This window comes from Coffea eugenioides, chromosome 2 (assembly GCF_003713205.1).
Source record: "Coffea eugenioides isolate CCC68of chromosome 2, Ceug_1.0, whole genome shotgun sequence".
Classification (NCBI taxonomy): Eukaryota; Viridiplantae; Streptophyta; class Magnoliopsida; order Gentianales; family Rubiaceae; genus Coffea; species Coffea eugenioides.
Genome location: NC_040036.1, coordinates 76,717,136 through 76,733,319, shown reverse-complemented (window position 1 = coordinate 76,733,319; position 16,184 = coordinate 76,717,136). Strand labels below are relative to the sequence as shown.

Here is a 16,184-nt window from a genome sequence, read left to right as displayed (position 1 = left end):
CTAGACCCCCGTCTCGGCTCCATTACCCGTCTCAGCCCCATCCTGGGCAGCCTTCTCTCCGGACTCTCCTCCGCCGGGGTGAAGTTCTTCTCCATGCTCCTCGCCGATGTTCCCTCCGGCTTCATCTTCCCCAGCTTCTTCACCCTCCTCGAACACTTCGTCGAGTTCGGACAGCCACTTGTTGAACTCGTTCTGGACTTCGGCCAAGTTCCTTCCGGCCTGGAGGCCCTCGGCCATCCGGTCGCACAACTCCTTGGAGTCCTCATTGTAGCTGTCATTGTCTTTCAACGACTCCAAGGCTTCGGAGGAGAGGTGGGCTGCGGCCGCGTCCACACCCGACGTGAAGCCGAACATGAAGTTTGGTGTGAGCAGTTGGCCGAGATCCTTGGTGAAGGCCTCAGACCTCCGAAATGCTTCCACTGCCGAGGCCCCAACGCTGTTGAGGGCTTGCTCATGAGACTTCTTCACCTCGTCCCCCCTCTTCTGCTCTTCTTCGAGGGCCGATCTGAGACTATTCATTGTAACCTCGGCCTCCTCACCCTTAGCTTCGGCCTCCTTAAGCTGTCTCTGGAGCTCGGCCTTCTCAGACTCGGACACCGCCAATTTCTTCTCCAACTTGGAGATCTGATTTTGCAGCTTGCCGGTGTCCTGCTCCTCGACCAGAGCACAGTACCGGTGTGTCATCTCGGCCACAAAGCTGAGGTGGAAGCTGTGCTCACCATGAGGCTTTGAACCATCTCAGCCGGGGACAGCTTCTTCATAAACTCCAAATCCCTTGGCAGGGGGGAGTGCATTACTAGCTCTTGGGCAACCCGAGGTTGGCTGCACCTGTCGTTGACCGAAAGCTTCCAGTTCGGACACCAGTGCCCGCCGGGGTGTGTCCTCTCCTCCCCGGAAAACACCGGGGGGCTATGGAAACGATTCCATAGCGAGGTACCCGAGACTGCGTTGGCCGGGGGTTTCAACTGCTTGCCTCGGCCATGAGGAGGTGGAAGTGCCGTGATGACTCCAAGGGGCACCCCCTCTGGCACGGACGAGGTGGACCCCGTAGCTGCGGTGGCCGAGCTGATTTAGCCAGCCGTGGTGGGAGTGCTTTTAGCCGCCGAGGTCTTGGCAGCTGGTCCTTGAGATTTCTTCTTTGGCGGAGGTGCCGATGTCTCGTCAGAGGTCTTCCTCTTCTGCCTCTTGGCCACTTCGGACGAGCCCGATACGACGATGTCGGACAGTTTAGTCACTGCACAAGAAACAAATATCATCATATGCCTTAGCCGAAGTGAAAGCAAAGTTATTAAAGAAAATTACAAGGAATCTTAAGTTTGGTGGAGGTGAAGGGAGTTTTGTCAGGACTGAGCAAAGCTCGGCTGATTCCCCCGTCGACCAGCACGGCTTCGGGGTAGTCCAGATTGTATATCCGAAGTCCTGACCCCATCAGCTTCTGGAAGGCCTCCTCCTCGGCATCCCCTGCGGAGGCGTCGGCCTTCGCCTTAATTGGCCTCCACCAGAAGCCCCTGGGGAAGTCCACTTCGGACACAAAGAAGAAGTCGCGCTTCCAATTCTTGATCGAGCTGGGAGAACCAGTCACCAACTTCGGAATGGCATTGTTCCGATTGCCAACATAAAACCATCCCTTATCTGTCCCGTGCGACCTGAGGGTATAGCATCGGCGGAAGAGGTCGACAGAGGGAGTCACCTCCTGATGTCGGCACAGCAGCTCGAACCCTACAATGATGCGGATCGCGTTCGGGGTGAGCTGGGTAATCCTCACGAAGAAGTGACGGAGCAAGTCCCTGAAGAACCTCGATGTGGGCATCCTCAGCCCGGCCTCTAACTGTTGGACATAGATGGCCACCATGCCCAAAGGGGGCTTCTCGGCTGAGTCATCTGCCCCGGGCAGTATAATCTCGTACCCCGACCGGAAGGGGTACTTGTTTATCACCCTCACGGCCCTATCTCTTCCGATGCGACTTCTAAACTTCGGCATCTTGCCGAAGTCGATGTTGGCTGTGTCCTTGGGAGCGACAGGCTCCAGTGCGTCCTCGTCGTGTGGTATCTCGACGCCGAGCTTCTCGTTATAGTCCACCTCGGAACCGCCCTCGCTCATCTCGGACGACTCCAACTCCGAGGCTGCCTCGCTGGTTCCCGCCTCGGTTGATCCCTCCTCAGAACTCGGGGTCGACCCTTCCGAGCTGGACGTCGTCGCTTCTTCCCCAGGATCCGGCCTCACCTCGGTCTGGTAGCTCGGAGTCACGGTCTCTTTATGGGTGTTAGCCGTTCTGGCCATGGGTGAAAGACGAGATAAGAAAGGAGAGGGATACTTACTATTGCCTACGGAATTGGACGAAGTGGATGGCCTCGGCTCTGATCTCGGCTACTAGACTGACCTCGGCTACTAGACCGATCTCGGCTACGCTCGTGAACTTTGCAGGTCTCAGATGAAAATGAAAGGTGTGAGAAGTGCGGTGAGGGGGACCCCCCCTATTTATAAGGGTTTGGGGGGAATCTGAAGAGGCGGCAAGAATGCGAAAAGACGGCCACGTTCGAATTCAAAACGCCGTACCTCCCTCTTTCCTCATTAATGCCCCGTCCTTTCAGCTGACACCCTCTGCACGAAACGTCCCACTACTTCACGACGCGACGGTTACCAGTGACCACGTCCTATCAGCTGACCTGCCCACGTGTCACGTCCCCGCATTTCTCGGAGCAGTTTCGGCACTCCGACTCTTTACGACTTCGGCCCAAGGAAGCCTTGGTACCTCCCTGGCCCGGAGCTACCGAGGCTTGGGGGGCTTATTGAGGGTGCTCACCTCGGCAACCCCCATGTCTGAGGTGAGCTCACCTCGTCCCTCATGTGAGCTCATCCGTGCCCTTGGGCACACCCCCTAAGCTCGGCCACATCCCCAGTCTACCGTGTAGGTGACCTCGGCAACTCCAACTCAGCTGCACGCTGATGATGCCAAGACACCTGACATCACCCGGGATCAGTGCTTTATCTGAAAAGCACTGTCGCACTTAATGACTACTGCGAAGGACTCCGCGTCACCCTGTCCAGGCGGCTACAGTGTCAGGGTCAGGCCACCTGACAGGGAGCAGAGCCGTAATGGCAGGGCATGGGTCCCACCGGCATAAGACCTCCATCCTGCCCTCCACTCTCGCCCTATAAATACCCCACACACTCCCAACAAGTAAGCATACTGTTCATTTGACAATACTACTGCTTTTCTCTCGTTCTCATACTAACTTAATCGTCGGAGTGATCCCAGGGGAGAAGCCCCGCCATTCACTTCGGACCGAGGATACACCTCACTTCATCTCAGAGGAGCCTGATTCTGGTCGGTTCCACCACCCACCAAAATTCACCTCTTCATTTACCTTTTTTTTTTTATCAGAATGTTGTTTCAAGTGATGATATAAAGCAAACAAATAGCATACTTATCTTACAAAAATACAAACCTTGCATCCATAAGTTCTGGTAATGAGATGGTACTAAAAAGAACATGAACATGTATTTACCTGGAAGTTGATAGCCCTCCTCACAGAATCCTTCGGTAACAATGGATGTTGAGGAAACTTCTCATCTAGATACTGTACATTAAAGTCACACTTTAGCACAATTATCTTATAGGACTCAATATCAAGTGCACAAATTGATGTAAGAAACTAAGAAGCACACTAACAAGATGGCAAAAGAGTCTGCAAGTGCTATGTCCCCATCCACCAGTACCGGTACATACCCCATAGGGTTAAGCTTCAAAAACTCTGCATCTCAAATTACCTCAGTTTAGCACAAATCCGTGGAAACTACTCTAAAACACTCCATCATATGTTTGTTGATGACTGATAATGCCTCAGTCGGACATGCTTCTGTTATATTTTCCTCAAATTTCACATCATTAATGAAGTAACAATATGTCATAAATACAAATTGGAGAAGAGAGCAGAAGAAGTGTCTAACCAGGAGTCTGCTGTTCTCCTTCAGGAAAATTCACCGCTACGTACTCGTACTCCAATCCTGTTTCAAATTTTATTACCGGTTCAGTGACATTTTCTTTAACAAAATTTCCAAGAATTTATCCAAGCAAACCAGATGATGAAATGAACTAGGATTTACAATGGATTAGAACCTTTTAAGTCGAGACCAATGCGAACGCGACAAGAACAAGAGCTCAGCCAGTATGAGTAAAGCTTCAGCTTCTTCGGCTCTGCCTCTTCTCCGGCACCATGACCCAGTCGCCTGCAATAGCTTCTTTGAAATAAATTTGAAACTGAAACGATGCTTAACTAGGAACCAGATATGAGATGAAAGTGAAATCAAACTAAAAAAAAAAATTGATAGACTTGATGGTAGAGAGGACTACTGACCATGCTGAAACAGGGAGGAAATGGATGGATTGACTAAAAACTGGAAAAATGGTAAATATTACACTGATGCCTGTCTAATTCTTAGATGGACCATTGCTTCTGCCGGTAGTAAGACAAGACAAGCGCAAGGAAAGTTCCGTTTGTAAGCTATAGTCATAGTCAAGCGCAAGGCCACTTATTTTATTTGTATCGCAAGTCTCCGGTCCCCATGGGCAAGATCGAAGTCCACTTATTTGTATAGTTATTTCTGGAGATATTTTTGAAATATTTTACGATAATAATATATATAAAAAATTTCTATTGTAAATATTTTTAGTAATATTTTTGGAGATATTTTTGGCATATATGTCAAGGTATTTTTAAAATTTAAAATTTTTAAGATATTTTTTACAAATTAATACTACCATCCATCACCACTACCAATCCTCCCTTCTCCTCTCTAAACCTTCCTTCCTCCTGCTCCTCCCTCTTCCTCTCTTTCTCCCCTCCTTCCCTTCCTTTACCCTCCTCTCTTCCCTTCCCTTTTCCCGCCAACCCTATCCCTCCCATCCCTTCCCCTCCTCTAGTACAAGGCAGGAAACAAGAGAGAAAAGGGAAGGGAGGAGGGGTGGAGGAAGAAGAAAGGAGGAAAGGGGAGGAAAGGGGAGGAAGAGGGAGGAGGAAGTAGGTAATGGTAGTGATAGATGAAAAAAAAAATGATGTAAATTTTTTATATATTTGGAGTTCATTTTGATATATTATATGAATGTGATATTTTTGGAATTGTTTTTGTTTATGTATTATTGTAGCATTGTATATGAAAAACTTATTTCTAAAAAAACGGAGAATCCAAAAAGAGCCTAGCCAATGCAAGAACTCATAGAGTCATGGTTGTTAGATGATATTGATTAAACTCAACTGCTCGAGTAGGACTTGTTTTTGTTGCCTTTCTTCTTTGAAAAAATCCTTTTAATGGCTATAGCAACCAGCTAAGAGCAGGTGAAACCAAGAAGCAAAAGCAAATTCGACGCATCTTTTCGTATACGCATTGTTGGCCAGTTTGGTAGATTTTAGGTACAGTTAATATGATTGTTATATTCCTTTCAAGATTTAATGTACACTTACAAAAATTAGTTTTACTCATGTATTGAATTAATAAGATGAACAAAAATTTACACTAAATTTATGTAACATGCACAAAAACAGCAGCAAAATCTCAACCATACGTGTCCTAATATGGGCGGATGGAGCTCTTATCTGTTTAGAGAACTAAAATGTGAAAAACTGGATTCAGTGTTTTAATGCGTTGGCGGCCAAGTTATGGAACATAAAGCTTCCGGTTTCACAAATTGGAGCATATGTAAGGCGTTGTATAGCTTGGATTATTTTCCTCTGCTTATAAAGAAAATAATAAATGTTTCTTTGTTCTTTTAAAGAATAAGGTATTATTACTTGCTCTCCTTAGTCAAAATTCAACAATAACTTGCTTTAAATAAAAATGAAAATAAAAAACAAAAAACATTGATTTGCTTTACTTGGTTTATCAGGTGGAAGACGACATGCTAAGTTAAACACACAGTAGTATTGCTTACAAAGGTACTGCTTCATCCTGGGACGAAGTCAGTTCACCTCTTCTTTGGAAATGAAGCAAGTCCGCCATGGGAAATAAACAAACATGGATGAGTAACATTTGTACAAAGTTAGAAATTGTCTGCAGAGTATAGACATCAATGGATATTGGTCATCACTTATTTATCCTGCTTTCGTGATTTCTTGTTTCCACCACCCCATGTTTGCCATGCCGGGGATTTCATATTGAATACCTGACGAAGAACAGCAAGCTGCAATACAAACGCAGGTTAGAGTAGACTGAGAAGGGGACAAACATGCAAGACTCAGAAGGTAAAGAAAAATATAGGATTCTACTGATATCAGATGCACTGAAAAGCTAGCATGTGACTGCCGGATCACCTGTCAAGTTTACTTCTCTGTCTCTCTTCCTTCAGTCAAAGATGCTTCTCTTGAGAAAAAGAAAGAAGAAATCAGTTACTCTATCAATAAGTTGAATACCTCAGTCTCGATGCTCAGCTGGTGCATCAGGTTGCCTTTCTGGCATAGCATCCCGAAATGCAGGTAGCTCTAAATATGCCTTGAAAATCCTCGCCAGAAGAGGAAACTCATCCTATGAATACAGACGTTTAAAAGTCTTCGAGTAATTTAACAACAGAAACAAATCCACTAATAATGCAGATGAAACCCAGGAAAGATAATTACAAACGTTCTATAACATGCAAAACATATTACAAACTAGAAAGTCAGGATCCTTCATAAAACTCAAGGAAAAAGTTAAGCAGCAGCTTGAAGATGCATATTGCTAGAAAGAATCAGCATAACAGCTGCAAAATGAATTTCAAGTTGGTGTTAATTCAGAACTCGAAAAACAGCTGAAAAAATAAGATCATCTTCAAGTTAGTTCCAATCAGAATAGTGCAATTGGCAATTAACCAAAATATAGATCTTTGATAACGCCACAGTAGCAAACAAATATGCCGTTGGTAATCAATTGAAACTAGAAGAGAAAAAGGTAAGTGCTAAGCTAAAATGCACCCAAAATATAACACATTGAGGAGATTACCATGTCAACCTTGAATCTTCTAATGGCACCATCAATCTGCGGTGCCAGAAATAAATCAGCCTGCAAATAATGGAAAAGAAGATATACTTATCAGAAGCAGCAGAAAAATTACCTCTAATTCTATTTGAGAAGTTATAGCCGTAAAAATTCACTAAACGCCTATCCTTCAAGAAAGTCTGACATGAACAGACCTTACCAAGTTACATCCACCTCATTTTCTCCTCCAAGGAACCTAATGCATTATGATTCTCGCTGCTGACATCAGATTCATACATCATGTTGAATAATTGGAAGTTATCTAGACATTAAGGGGGACATGCAACACCTAAGTCTTCACTAAATTGAGACCGTAATGCACCTTTCAATGCTACGGTACAGGAATTGTGATGGGAATACTGAGTAGTTTCTAGACCAAAATTGCCTGCACTGATTGGTGTTAGAATTTATTTGTCATCTCAAACTCGGTCTGATTTCTCAAGCCTTTCATATGCTGCTTTAATTGGCCTAAATATACCAACTTTTCTCAAGTAAAAACCCCATCTACCCTTTAGAAAAATGGGTGGAGACATATATAAACATCAGCTAAATGGGTTATCCCAGACCGAGAATAACATGCAGGGTCCAAGTCACCAAATGCAAAAGAGACGGAACTGAGTGCAAAATAAGTTCACTTGAACAAATCCACCATATTTCTATTTAAGAAGATACACTGCTAATTTATTTAAGAAGATACATTGCTAATTGTGGAATCTAAACTAAAGATGGTCATATTAGCCACGTAACTTGCTATTAGCACTATCAGAGTAAAAAACAGAAACTTGCATGCATCAATACAGGCAATAAAGTGCAATAAGAAGGAAACAGACCAGAAAAACTTCGTCCCCGGTAGCATACTTTCCAGAATAATCTTTCAACAGCTTCTCAAGAGCTGCCAGTAGAATTCCAGAATCAGGCAATGTGCATGGGAATAGAGATGGTAAATAGCAGCTAATAGAAGGAATGACACAATTAAGAGTACTTTTACCAAATTTATGCCCAAACATAAAATACAACGATTAACTGAAATAATTCAAGTTCACAAGAATTGTTAGTCAAAGAACTAATTCCTTGATTAGGATCAAAGAAAATATTAGGTCATTTCCTTAACATCCTTGTTACTTTGCCTGGTAAAGGAGTAAATTGAAAAAAGAAACGGAAAAAAAAGGAACCAGCTATGTTCGTCAAGCATTTTGATGTTCTTCAACTAATCAATACTTGGGGGACATATGCCAGAACATTATGCATCTCTTCCTTGTGATGGATGGCAAACCTCGGTATCTGTTGCCTCAGTCCAGGTCAGTCAAATCTCATCCTAAAAGTGTAAATTCCCCCACAACTGTCTTCCCATACTACAATGTGAGTTATGATGAAGAGTTGCAGTGACCAGTCAACTTGAGCACAAATCATAACTCATGCTCCTTGTATTGGACAAAATAATCACTACATAAGAGCTTGTCTCAAAAAGGAAGACAAGTTGTGGAATCAAAATGAGACTGCACCATAAGACAACTAGTCCTCCTCAAATTGTGAATGATCCAATAAACTTACAATTGAATATTGAACAAAACATGTGAATCACTTGCCTTACACTAATTGTAGTGACATTAAGTTATTTGTGTAGTGTTAGCGTAAATGACAAGGACACTGTTTGCTTAAATGGACAAAATATAGCAGTAACACATAGGAATGCATGACATATCAAAAACTTGTGAGTTTTTCTGTCCATGTAAAATGAAGATCAAGGAACTTGGAAACCTATTAGATGAGAGAAAATTGACTTCATTACGACGTCTGATGGAGTTTCGTTTTGCCTAAGCCAAAGAGCAAACCACACCAGAATCTGAAAAAAAAATGATGACCAACCAATTCATCTGAATTGATTATAGTAAGTTGAGAAGGGCCCAATTTTTATGGAGCTGCATTAAGTACCTCAATCACCAACAGCAGAACCAAACCCATTGTTTTTATATATATTTTGCACTCCTTAGTCTCTTAACAACTAATTTCGTGTAACCTTTTGTCAGGAAATAGGAGAATAGACACTCTTAAATAGTTGAAGATAAGTTGAGAAGGTATATCTTGGTAAGGTAGAAGGGTGATTAGTGATTAGTCTCAAGTAACAGAATTAGCACTATAATTGTTGTTGCAAAGGAAATTTAAAGGCTTACCAGCAAAGCCTCTTTGAATATGATCTCGAGCCCAAGCAACATCTGCATCAGGACCCAATTTTTCTTTCATAAATTTCTGCATAGATAAAGGAAATCAAACATGATTTCTTATGGTTAATATTTGAGACATGCAAGAATGACCATATGTCAATGAAAATCCAGAAAGCATTTCTTCTTACAAGAATAGGTATATTCTGGTAAGGCTGAATACTTGAGCAAACGATATTCGCAGCCTCCACATAAATGACAAACAAGATAGGAAACATGTTAGGATTCAACCATAATGATCAAGAAAACACATACACAAGAATAAGTATTTACACCTTAAACTAGAAAACAACCTCTCATACTTTACATATAGGTAATTTAAGTTTCAAATCTTTTTTTGGGGAAACAATAAGCTACTCCAACCAAACCAAAAATCTCAAAGCATATGCCAGCACCAGCATTGAGTTAAAGGACAGCCCTAGCAAACATGGAAAAGTCTCATGAGTGGCAGCATACGTTTGTATAGACTGTCTATCCCAATTCCATTGACCTTAAAAAAGTTCCACCCTCTCCATATAATAGGTATAATTTGAGCGACCCATCTCAGATCACAAAGTGGGGTCTATATAACTTGAAAAACTATCTCTGTTGCAGGGGAAGTCAACCATAAGATCAACGTAGCTGAACCTTCTAGTTACTTGAACATTAATGGGCAAATTTCTCCCAAATGACTTGTGATTACAAGACGAGCCAGGGTAAAACTTTGTATCTATATTCTTAAAATGAACAAGACCACTCCAGGTTAGCAGGGGCAGAAAACAGTCGAAAGGAGTGACATAATGGAACAAGATCTTATGAGTCATAAAATTAGTCATAAGTCAATAATGGTAGAAGAATTCCCACAAGATTAGCATTTGCTTTACAGTGATGAAATAAAGAAAGCAGTGACTAGATAACGAATTCACCAGCAAACATAAGATCATTAACCAGATATATACCAGACTTTTTTTATGCCAAAAATAAAATAAAATAAAATAAAGTCTTCAATATAGTGGTGAATTGGCAAGCAGTATAACCTGAAACTCCTATACCTGGTAGTTGATACCCCTTCTATGAAGATCCTTAGGTAACAAGGGATGCTGAGGAAACTTTTCCTCAAGATACTGCATAGAAAAGGCACACGCTAGCATCAGAACTGGGTATTATACAGCCAACTGGAAGCATAAAATCAAACAAGAAGCCCACCATCAAAATGGCAAAAGAGTCTGCAAGTACTACATCACCATCGACCAGCACGGGCACTAACCCAACAGGGTTAAGCTTAAAAAACTCTGCATTTCCAGTTACACAAAGTATTAGAATTTTTTTCTTTGCAAGTATTAGAATTATTGCAGAATAAGCAGAAATCCATCGATATGATACTAATGGTCTAAAACCACACTAAACAGTCACTTCGTTCCTTGTGTTAGTGCAAAAGAAAACAATAATGCTATCACTGACCCTCCTTAATTACCCCCCCCCCAAAAAAAAAAAACCAAACCCGAAAATATGACAGACATACATTCATTACATTTTCTCTGTGTTCCATCCCATAGTTATGAAAATAGCTTAAAAATGTAAATCGTATATTGAACGAAGTTGATGATCAGATTGTTAAGGAACTGATATTCTTTGAAGCCGGTTATAACAGTACCTTAGCATATTTCCAGGAATAACATAATTAATCACAAAAATTACAGATAGGAGAAGGAGTGGAAGAGGGTGTCTAACCAGGAGTCTGTTGTTCTCCTTTCAGCAAGTTCACTGGCACGTACTCGTACTCTAATCCTGATGCATATACACATTTTTTTTTATATTCAATTCCAATTAAATATCCACCACATTGGTTTTTCGGGAATCAATCAAGAAAAAGGAGGATTATCATTAAAAATCAAATAAAAGCAGCGAAAAAAAAGGGGGAGGGAGCAATGAGGAGAACCTTTCAAGTTGAGACCGATGCGAACGCGGCAAGAGCAAGAGCTCCGCCAGTAAGAGTAGAGCTTCAGTTTCTTTGACTCCTCTCCGGCCTACAACCCAATTTTTTTTCCCAAAAAAAAATATTGATACAAAACTTGGATTAAATTCCAGAAATAAGATAGAGAGAGCAATATGTTACTAACCATGAATGCGATGATAACGATGAAGAAGAAGCTGAAACTTGAAAGTATGGAGTGGACTCAAAACCAAAACCTGACGACGATGAGAATTTGTCAGAAACTGAATGGGCGTAATGGTTTTATTGCAAGACCGGTATCCCATGTGTCGCTTCCTACGTCTGCCACGTTAAGTGTGATACTTTATCAGTTTAATGAATGAAAGAGCCAAATTCCGTCTACTTCTGTGCAGTTGGAGTTTGGCGTCCAGGAGTTTGGAGTGAAATATTTTTCAAAAACAAAATCATATATATATATATATAATCTATCATATATGTATTGCAGAAGGGGTTTTTAGCAGAGACCCTCTCAATGGTTTCTAAACTTCTCATTCTTTTTTCTAGAATTTTGTATTTATTTTAATACATAAAAAGTAGTGGATTATAACCAACCCTATCACCAATCAAATTGAAATTTAAAATATTCCTACTATCTCTTAACTCATCCTACAACCACTCCTACAAATCCTCTAATCGTCATCCCACGTTGGATTATAACCAACTCTATCACCAATCAAATTGAAATTTAAAATATTCCCACTATCTCTTAATTTATCTTACAACCACTCCTACAAATCCTCTAATCATCATCCCATGTTTTTCCTCACATTTCCCCCCACATTTCCCATTCCAATTAAGAGTCCTCCAAGAAACTCATTCGTATTTTTTAGTTAACCAAAACAAGAATTTATTATCTCTTTCATCTTTCTTGTGGTGTCAATCTTAGTCTTTAACTTAATTTCACCATAGAATATGCCCGCCTACAAGCATTTCAACACCAATTAAACTTCAAACTCACAAGATTGTAAAGGAGGAATCATTTGTTTAGAAAACGAAACGTACACTGCAACGATTCCACACCCCAATTGGAAAAGTTTCAGCAATTTTGCGCTGCCGAAAGAGAAATCTCAAATTAAATTTGAAGGACAAAATCCAGGCTACACCGATTAAAACGTCGCTGGCATCAAATTAAAAATTCTGGTACTGTAATATTTTTTATTATTTTCAATTATTTCTAATACCATAATATGTCTATAATTTTTTTTACCCTTTTACTGATCGAGTTAATTCCCCCACCCTCTCTCTCATTATTCTTTGTTTTTGGTTCTCTATTGATTTTGTAAATGTATTGATTTTATTTTATTTTTTGTGAGCAGTTATGGAAGAGATTATGTGCAGAGACTTTAACGAAAATCAACCTTCTTGCAAAGAACTGGAAGTATATTCTTGCCGGCTTAATTTTTCAAGTTGGCCACCTCTGCCCCTCCTTTTTGTCATTTTTTGCTTTTCTTTTAAGGTAATTTAGTCTTTTGCTTTCTTTATTTTTGCTCCTTTTATTTTCTGGGCTGGCGGATGGTTTTGATTGCATATATGGTCGGCTGATGACTTTGTCAATAGTAGTGTCTTAAATTTCTAATAGCGGTGACATACATTTATATCAAATCAGTGCAATGTGTTAGTATCACAAAATTCAACAGAGTTAATTAAATCAAAAGTTTTGACTTTCGTACTAAAAGTGGAATGGTGTGAAAAATGTTCGCACCTTCAAGCAAGATTATCAAATCGAATGTTTAGTATTTGTAAGTATTTCATTTTAATAACATTCAATTACATTCATTTGTAGAAATATATCATTCTTTTTTAATATAAATTTTTATTATTTTTTTAGGATTCATCTTTCCAAAAAAGACAGTTCTTAAATGATGTACATATTGTATCATATTTCAAGTTATTGTTAAGCAGATATTACATTTTAATTTTGTTGGTACAAATTTTACACCTATATTTGTTCACTCTTTTATTTTCATTTTTTTCAATAAAATCAGTACCGTGTGTAGCACGGGTATTCCACTAGTAGGGGTGGCAATTCGGGTCCAAATCAGGTTGGCGGGTCGGGTTCGGGTCAACCCGCCAGAAAATCTGTTGACCCGAACCCGACCCGCCAACCCGTGACGGGTCAGGTATGCTGACCCGAACCCGAAAATTTCAGGTTGACGGGTTGGCGGGTCGACCCGAAATGACCCGAAACTTAATTTTAATTTATTAATTTATCACTGTAATTTCTAATAAAATCAATTTCTCACAAAACTAATTACATAATCAAGTAATAAAAATTTAAATAAGTAATTCCAAACCAAATCTAAAATAAATTAAACACCGTAAAAGTGTTTTATCCCAAACAAAATATAAAATAAATTAAAACAGTATAAAAGTAAAAAATAATATAATATATTATTTGTCCAAATATAATAATTTCAACTTCACACAAATTAAATAAATTCATTTATGATTAAGTAATTAATGCCTTTAAAAAAAAGAATAACTTAGGTTAGTTAGATAAAATTATTTTTATATTTATTAAATTATTTTTAATTCGTAAACGGGTCATATCGGGTCATATCAGGTCACCACGGGTTGACCCGAAATCAACCTGTTTTCTTTTCGGGTTCATCGGGTCCAACCCGATTCTGACCCGAATTCCCAAAACCTCAACCCAAACCCATTAATTTCGTGTTAGGTTCGTGTCGTGTTTTCAGGTCGTGTCGAAAATTGCCACCCCTACCTACTAGTATCTATATCTATATGTATGAGGGTTTTGGATAAGGAGCTACCAAAATTGTCAAAAGTTTGAATGCTATTTTAATAGAATTTTACATTTTTATAATTAAAAAATGTTTATCTCTTAACTAATCATGTAACCGCTGCTACAAATCCTATAATCATGCTCATATTTTTCCCATATTTTCCTCACGTTTTTTCCACTACCCCATAAAATTCAAACTTCTAAACTTTAACTAACAAATAATAACCACCCCTGTAAAATGATATCTGCAAATTTCAATTCACATCTCACATTTATTATTGACACTTATCATATCACTGATAGTAATAACTAACCGTTAATTTAAGAAATTCGCAACTACGAAAGTCAAATATCCAAAATTTAGTAGCCTGTTTAAATTACAATTTTCACAATTCAATGTATCTTATTGTCATAATAAATTTTACTCTCGCAATCATTCACAAATTATAAAGGGATTAAAAAATAAATAATTTTTAATAAAAAATTAATTCAAAAGTAGTTAATTCACACACACACGCATACATATATATATTCATAATATAAACTAAAATTATAAAAAATTAGGAGGGCTAACTTTTTTTTTACACAAATATTTACACAATATGAATTAAAATTTTTAAAACTTTGGGAAGAAGGGACCTATGGCCCCGATTAGCAACAATAACGTCTTAGTTCCAAACCTGCAAGATTACAAAAGAGAAAATAACTGATTACAAAATGAATTTTATACTATGGTGATCCCACCCAAATGTAGTTATTTCATGCACACACGCACACATATATACTTATATATATTCTCATAATATAAACTTATATTATAATAAATTTGGAGGACCAATTTTATTTTACACAAATATTTATATAATATGAATTAAAATTTTTAAAACTTGGGGAGGAGGCCTATGACCTCCATTAGCCCCCATCGGTTCCATTATTGATTTCAATGGTATCTTAATTTCAAACCTGTAAGATTACAAAGAAAAAAAAATAACTGATCACAAAGCGAATCTCACATCTTAGTGATCCCAATGAAATATTTTAAAAAGATTCAGCAAGTTCACTTCAAAAAAATACAAGTCTTGCTGAACTTTTTTTGTAGTACGAATTCTTCAAAATTCAATAGAATTAATTAAACCACCAATATTAATTTTCATACTAAAAGTTGATTGGTGTAAAAAATGTTCGCACCTTTGTACAAGATTATCAAACCGAATGCATAATATTGGTAAGTATTTCATTTGAAAATCGAATAAAACATGCAATTACATTTATTTCTATCCATATATCATTCATTTTCTAATATAAATTATTATTATCATTTTAAGATCCATTTTCCGCAAAAACACAATTCTTGAATGATTTATAGTTTTTGTCATACTTTGAACTATTGTTAGACAAATCTTAAATTTTAATTATGTTGGTATAATTTTATAACTTTTTTCAAATTAAAATGGTATAATCTTTTAATTTATTTTAATAATGTAAGCACCGTGCGTAGCACGGATATTCACACTAGTAAAGTCGTATTCCCATTCATATCGCTTCATGTTTTCTCTTTCCTATGTGGCTTACTCCTTTTTTGTTTGGATTTATGTCAATTCTTATTTCCTATATTATATAATTGGTCCGATAAGATATATCAATTCTTAGTCCGATAAGATATATCAATCATACTAAGATATATCAATTCTTACTCCGATAAGAATTGTTATCACTACAAAAAGTATAAAAGTAATTAATTTCAATTAATAAATCATCTTTTCTTCAAAAAAAATAGTTATTTGGACGATTGTGGTTTTATTTCCTATAAGAATTCTTAATATTATAGGATTCTTATTTCCTACCCAAAAGTTATGTACTTTAAGCAACTTAAATCAAGATAAACCTACTTTTAATGTTCTTATCAATTCTTATTTCTTATGCCTACACTAAATATAGCCTCTAATATATTGATTTCAAGTATCAAATTTATAGTTAGGTATTTTCAATGCAAGCGGTTGGTATATTAAAGTATCGATTTTGAGTTTCCAACCTCCTCTTGATTATCATGTACATCTTCTTTTAATACATTTTTTTAAAAAAAAAAAGGCATATTGATCTTCAATTGTAAGAGTTTAGTAACATATCTTGAATTTTGTTTTTTTTTTGTTTTATTTTGTTTGTTTTGTATGAAGACATATAAATTGATTTAACATGCACGTTTTCAGTCCCAAAATATAATTGATTTAATGTTATATATTT

At 38.5% G+C, this 16,184-nt stretch overlaps 2 protein-coding genes across 3 annotated transcripts; both read right to left on the bottom strand.

The window, feature by feature from the left end:
* On the bottom strand, nucleotides 1-684 carry LOC113760317 (neurofilament light polypeptide-like). Its single transcript, XM_027302872.1, has one exon. The coding sequence runs from the start codon at nucleotides 682-684 to the stop codon at nucleotides 1-3; it is 684 nt and encodes a 227-aa protein (XP_027158673.1).
* A 5,159-nt stretch (nucleotides 685-5,843) lies between these two features.
* LOC113761970 (glutathione S-transferase zeta class-like) lies at nucleotides 5,844-11,426 on the bottom strand. Of its 2 annotated transcripts, XM_027305183.1 has the most exons (12): nucleotides 11,328-11,426; nucleotides 11,147-11,234; nucleotides 10,939-10,995; nucleotides 10,414-10,499; nucleotides 10,260-10,331; nucleotides 9,360-9,413; nucleotides 9,181-9,256; nucleotides 7,840-7,901; nucleotides 6,974-7,033; nucleotides 6,409-6,520; nucleotides 6,310-6,338; nucleotides 5,844-6,179 (listed from the first exon to the last, which is right to left on the bottom strand). In XM_027305183.1, the coding sequence occupies exons 1-10, from the start codon at nucleotides 11,328-11,330 to the stop codon at nucleotides 6,410-6,412; spliced, it is 669 nt and encodes a 222-aa protein (XP_027160984.1). In that variant the 5' UTR covers nucleotides 11,331-11,426; the 3' UTR covers nucleotides 5,844-6,179; nucleotides 6,310-6,338; nucleotide 6,409. The 2 variants fall into 2 exon arrangements, with proteins under 2 accessions (XP_027160984.1, XP_027160983.1); XM_027305182.1 differs by lacking the exon at nucleotides 6,310-6,338.
* Between the last annotated feature and the right edge of the window lie 4,758 nt (nucleotides 11,427-16,184).

Excerpts from the sequence above, each read along its gene's own strand:
- LOC113761970 (XM_027305183.1), bottom strand. Across the intron at positions 10,500-10,938 it reads AGGAGAACAACAGACTCCTG|AGTTTTTTAAGCTTAACCCT; the intron begins GTTAGACACCCT and ends CTGGAAATGCAG. Across the intron at positions 7,034-7,839 it reads CCGGGGACGAAGTTTTTCTG|GCTGATTTATTTCTGGCACC; the intron begins GTCTGTTTCCTT and ends CATTATTTGCAG.
- LOC113760317 (XM_027302872.1), bottom strand. The coding sequence starts at position 684 with ATGACACACCGGTACTGTGCTCTGGTCGAGGAGCAGGACACCGGCAAG.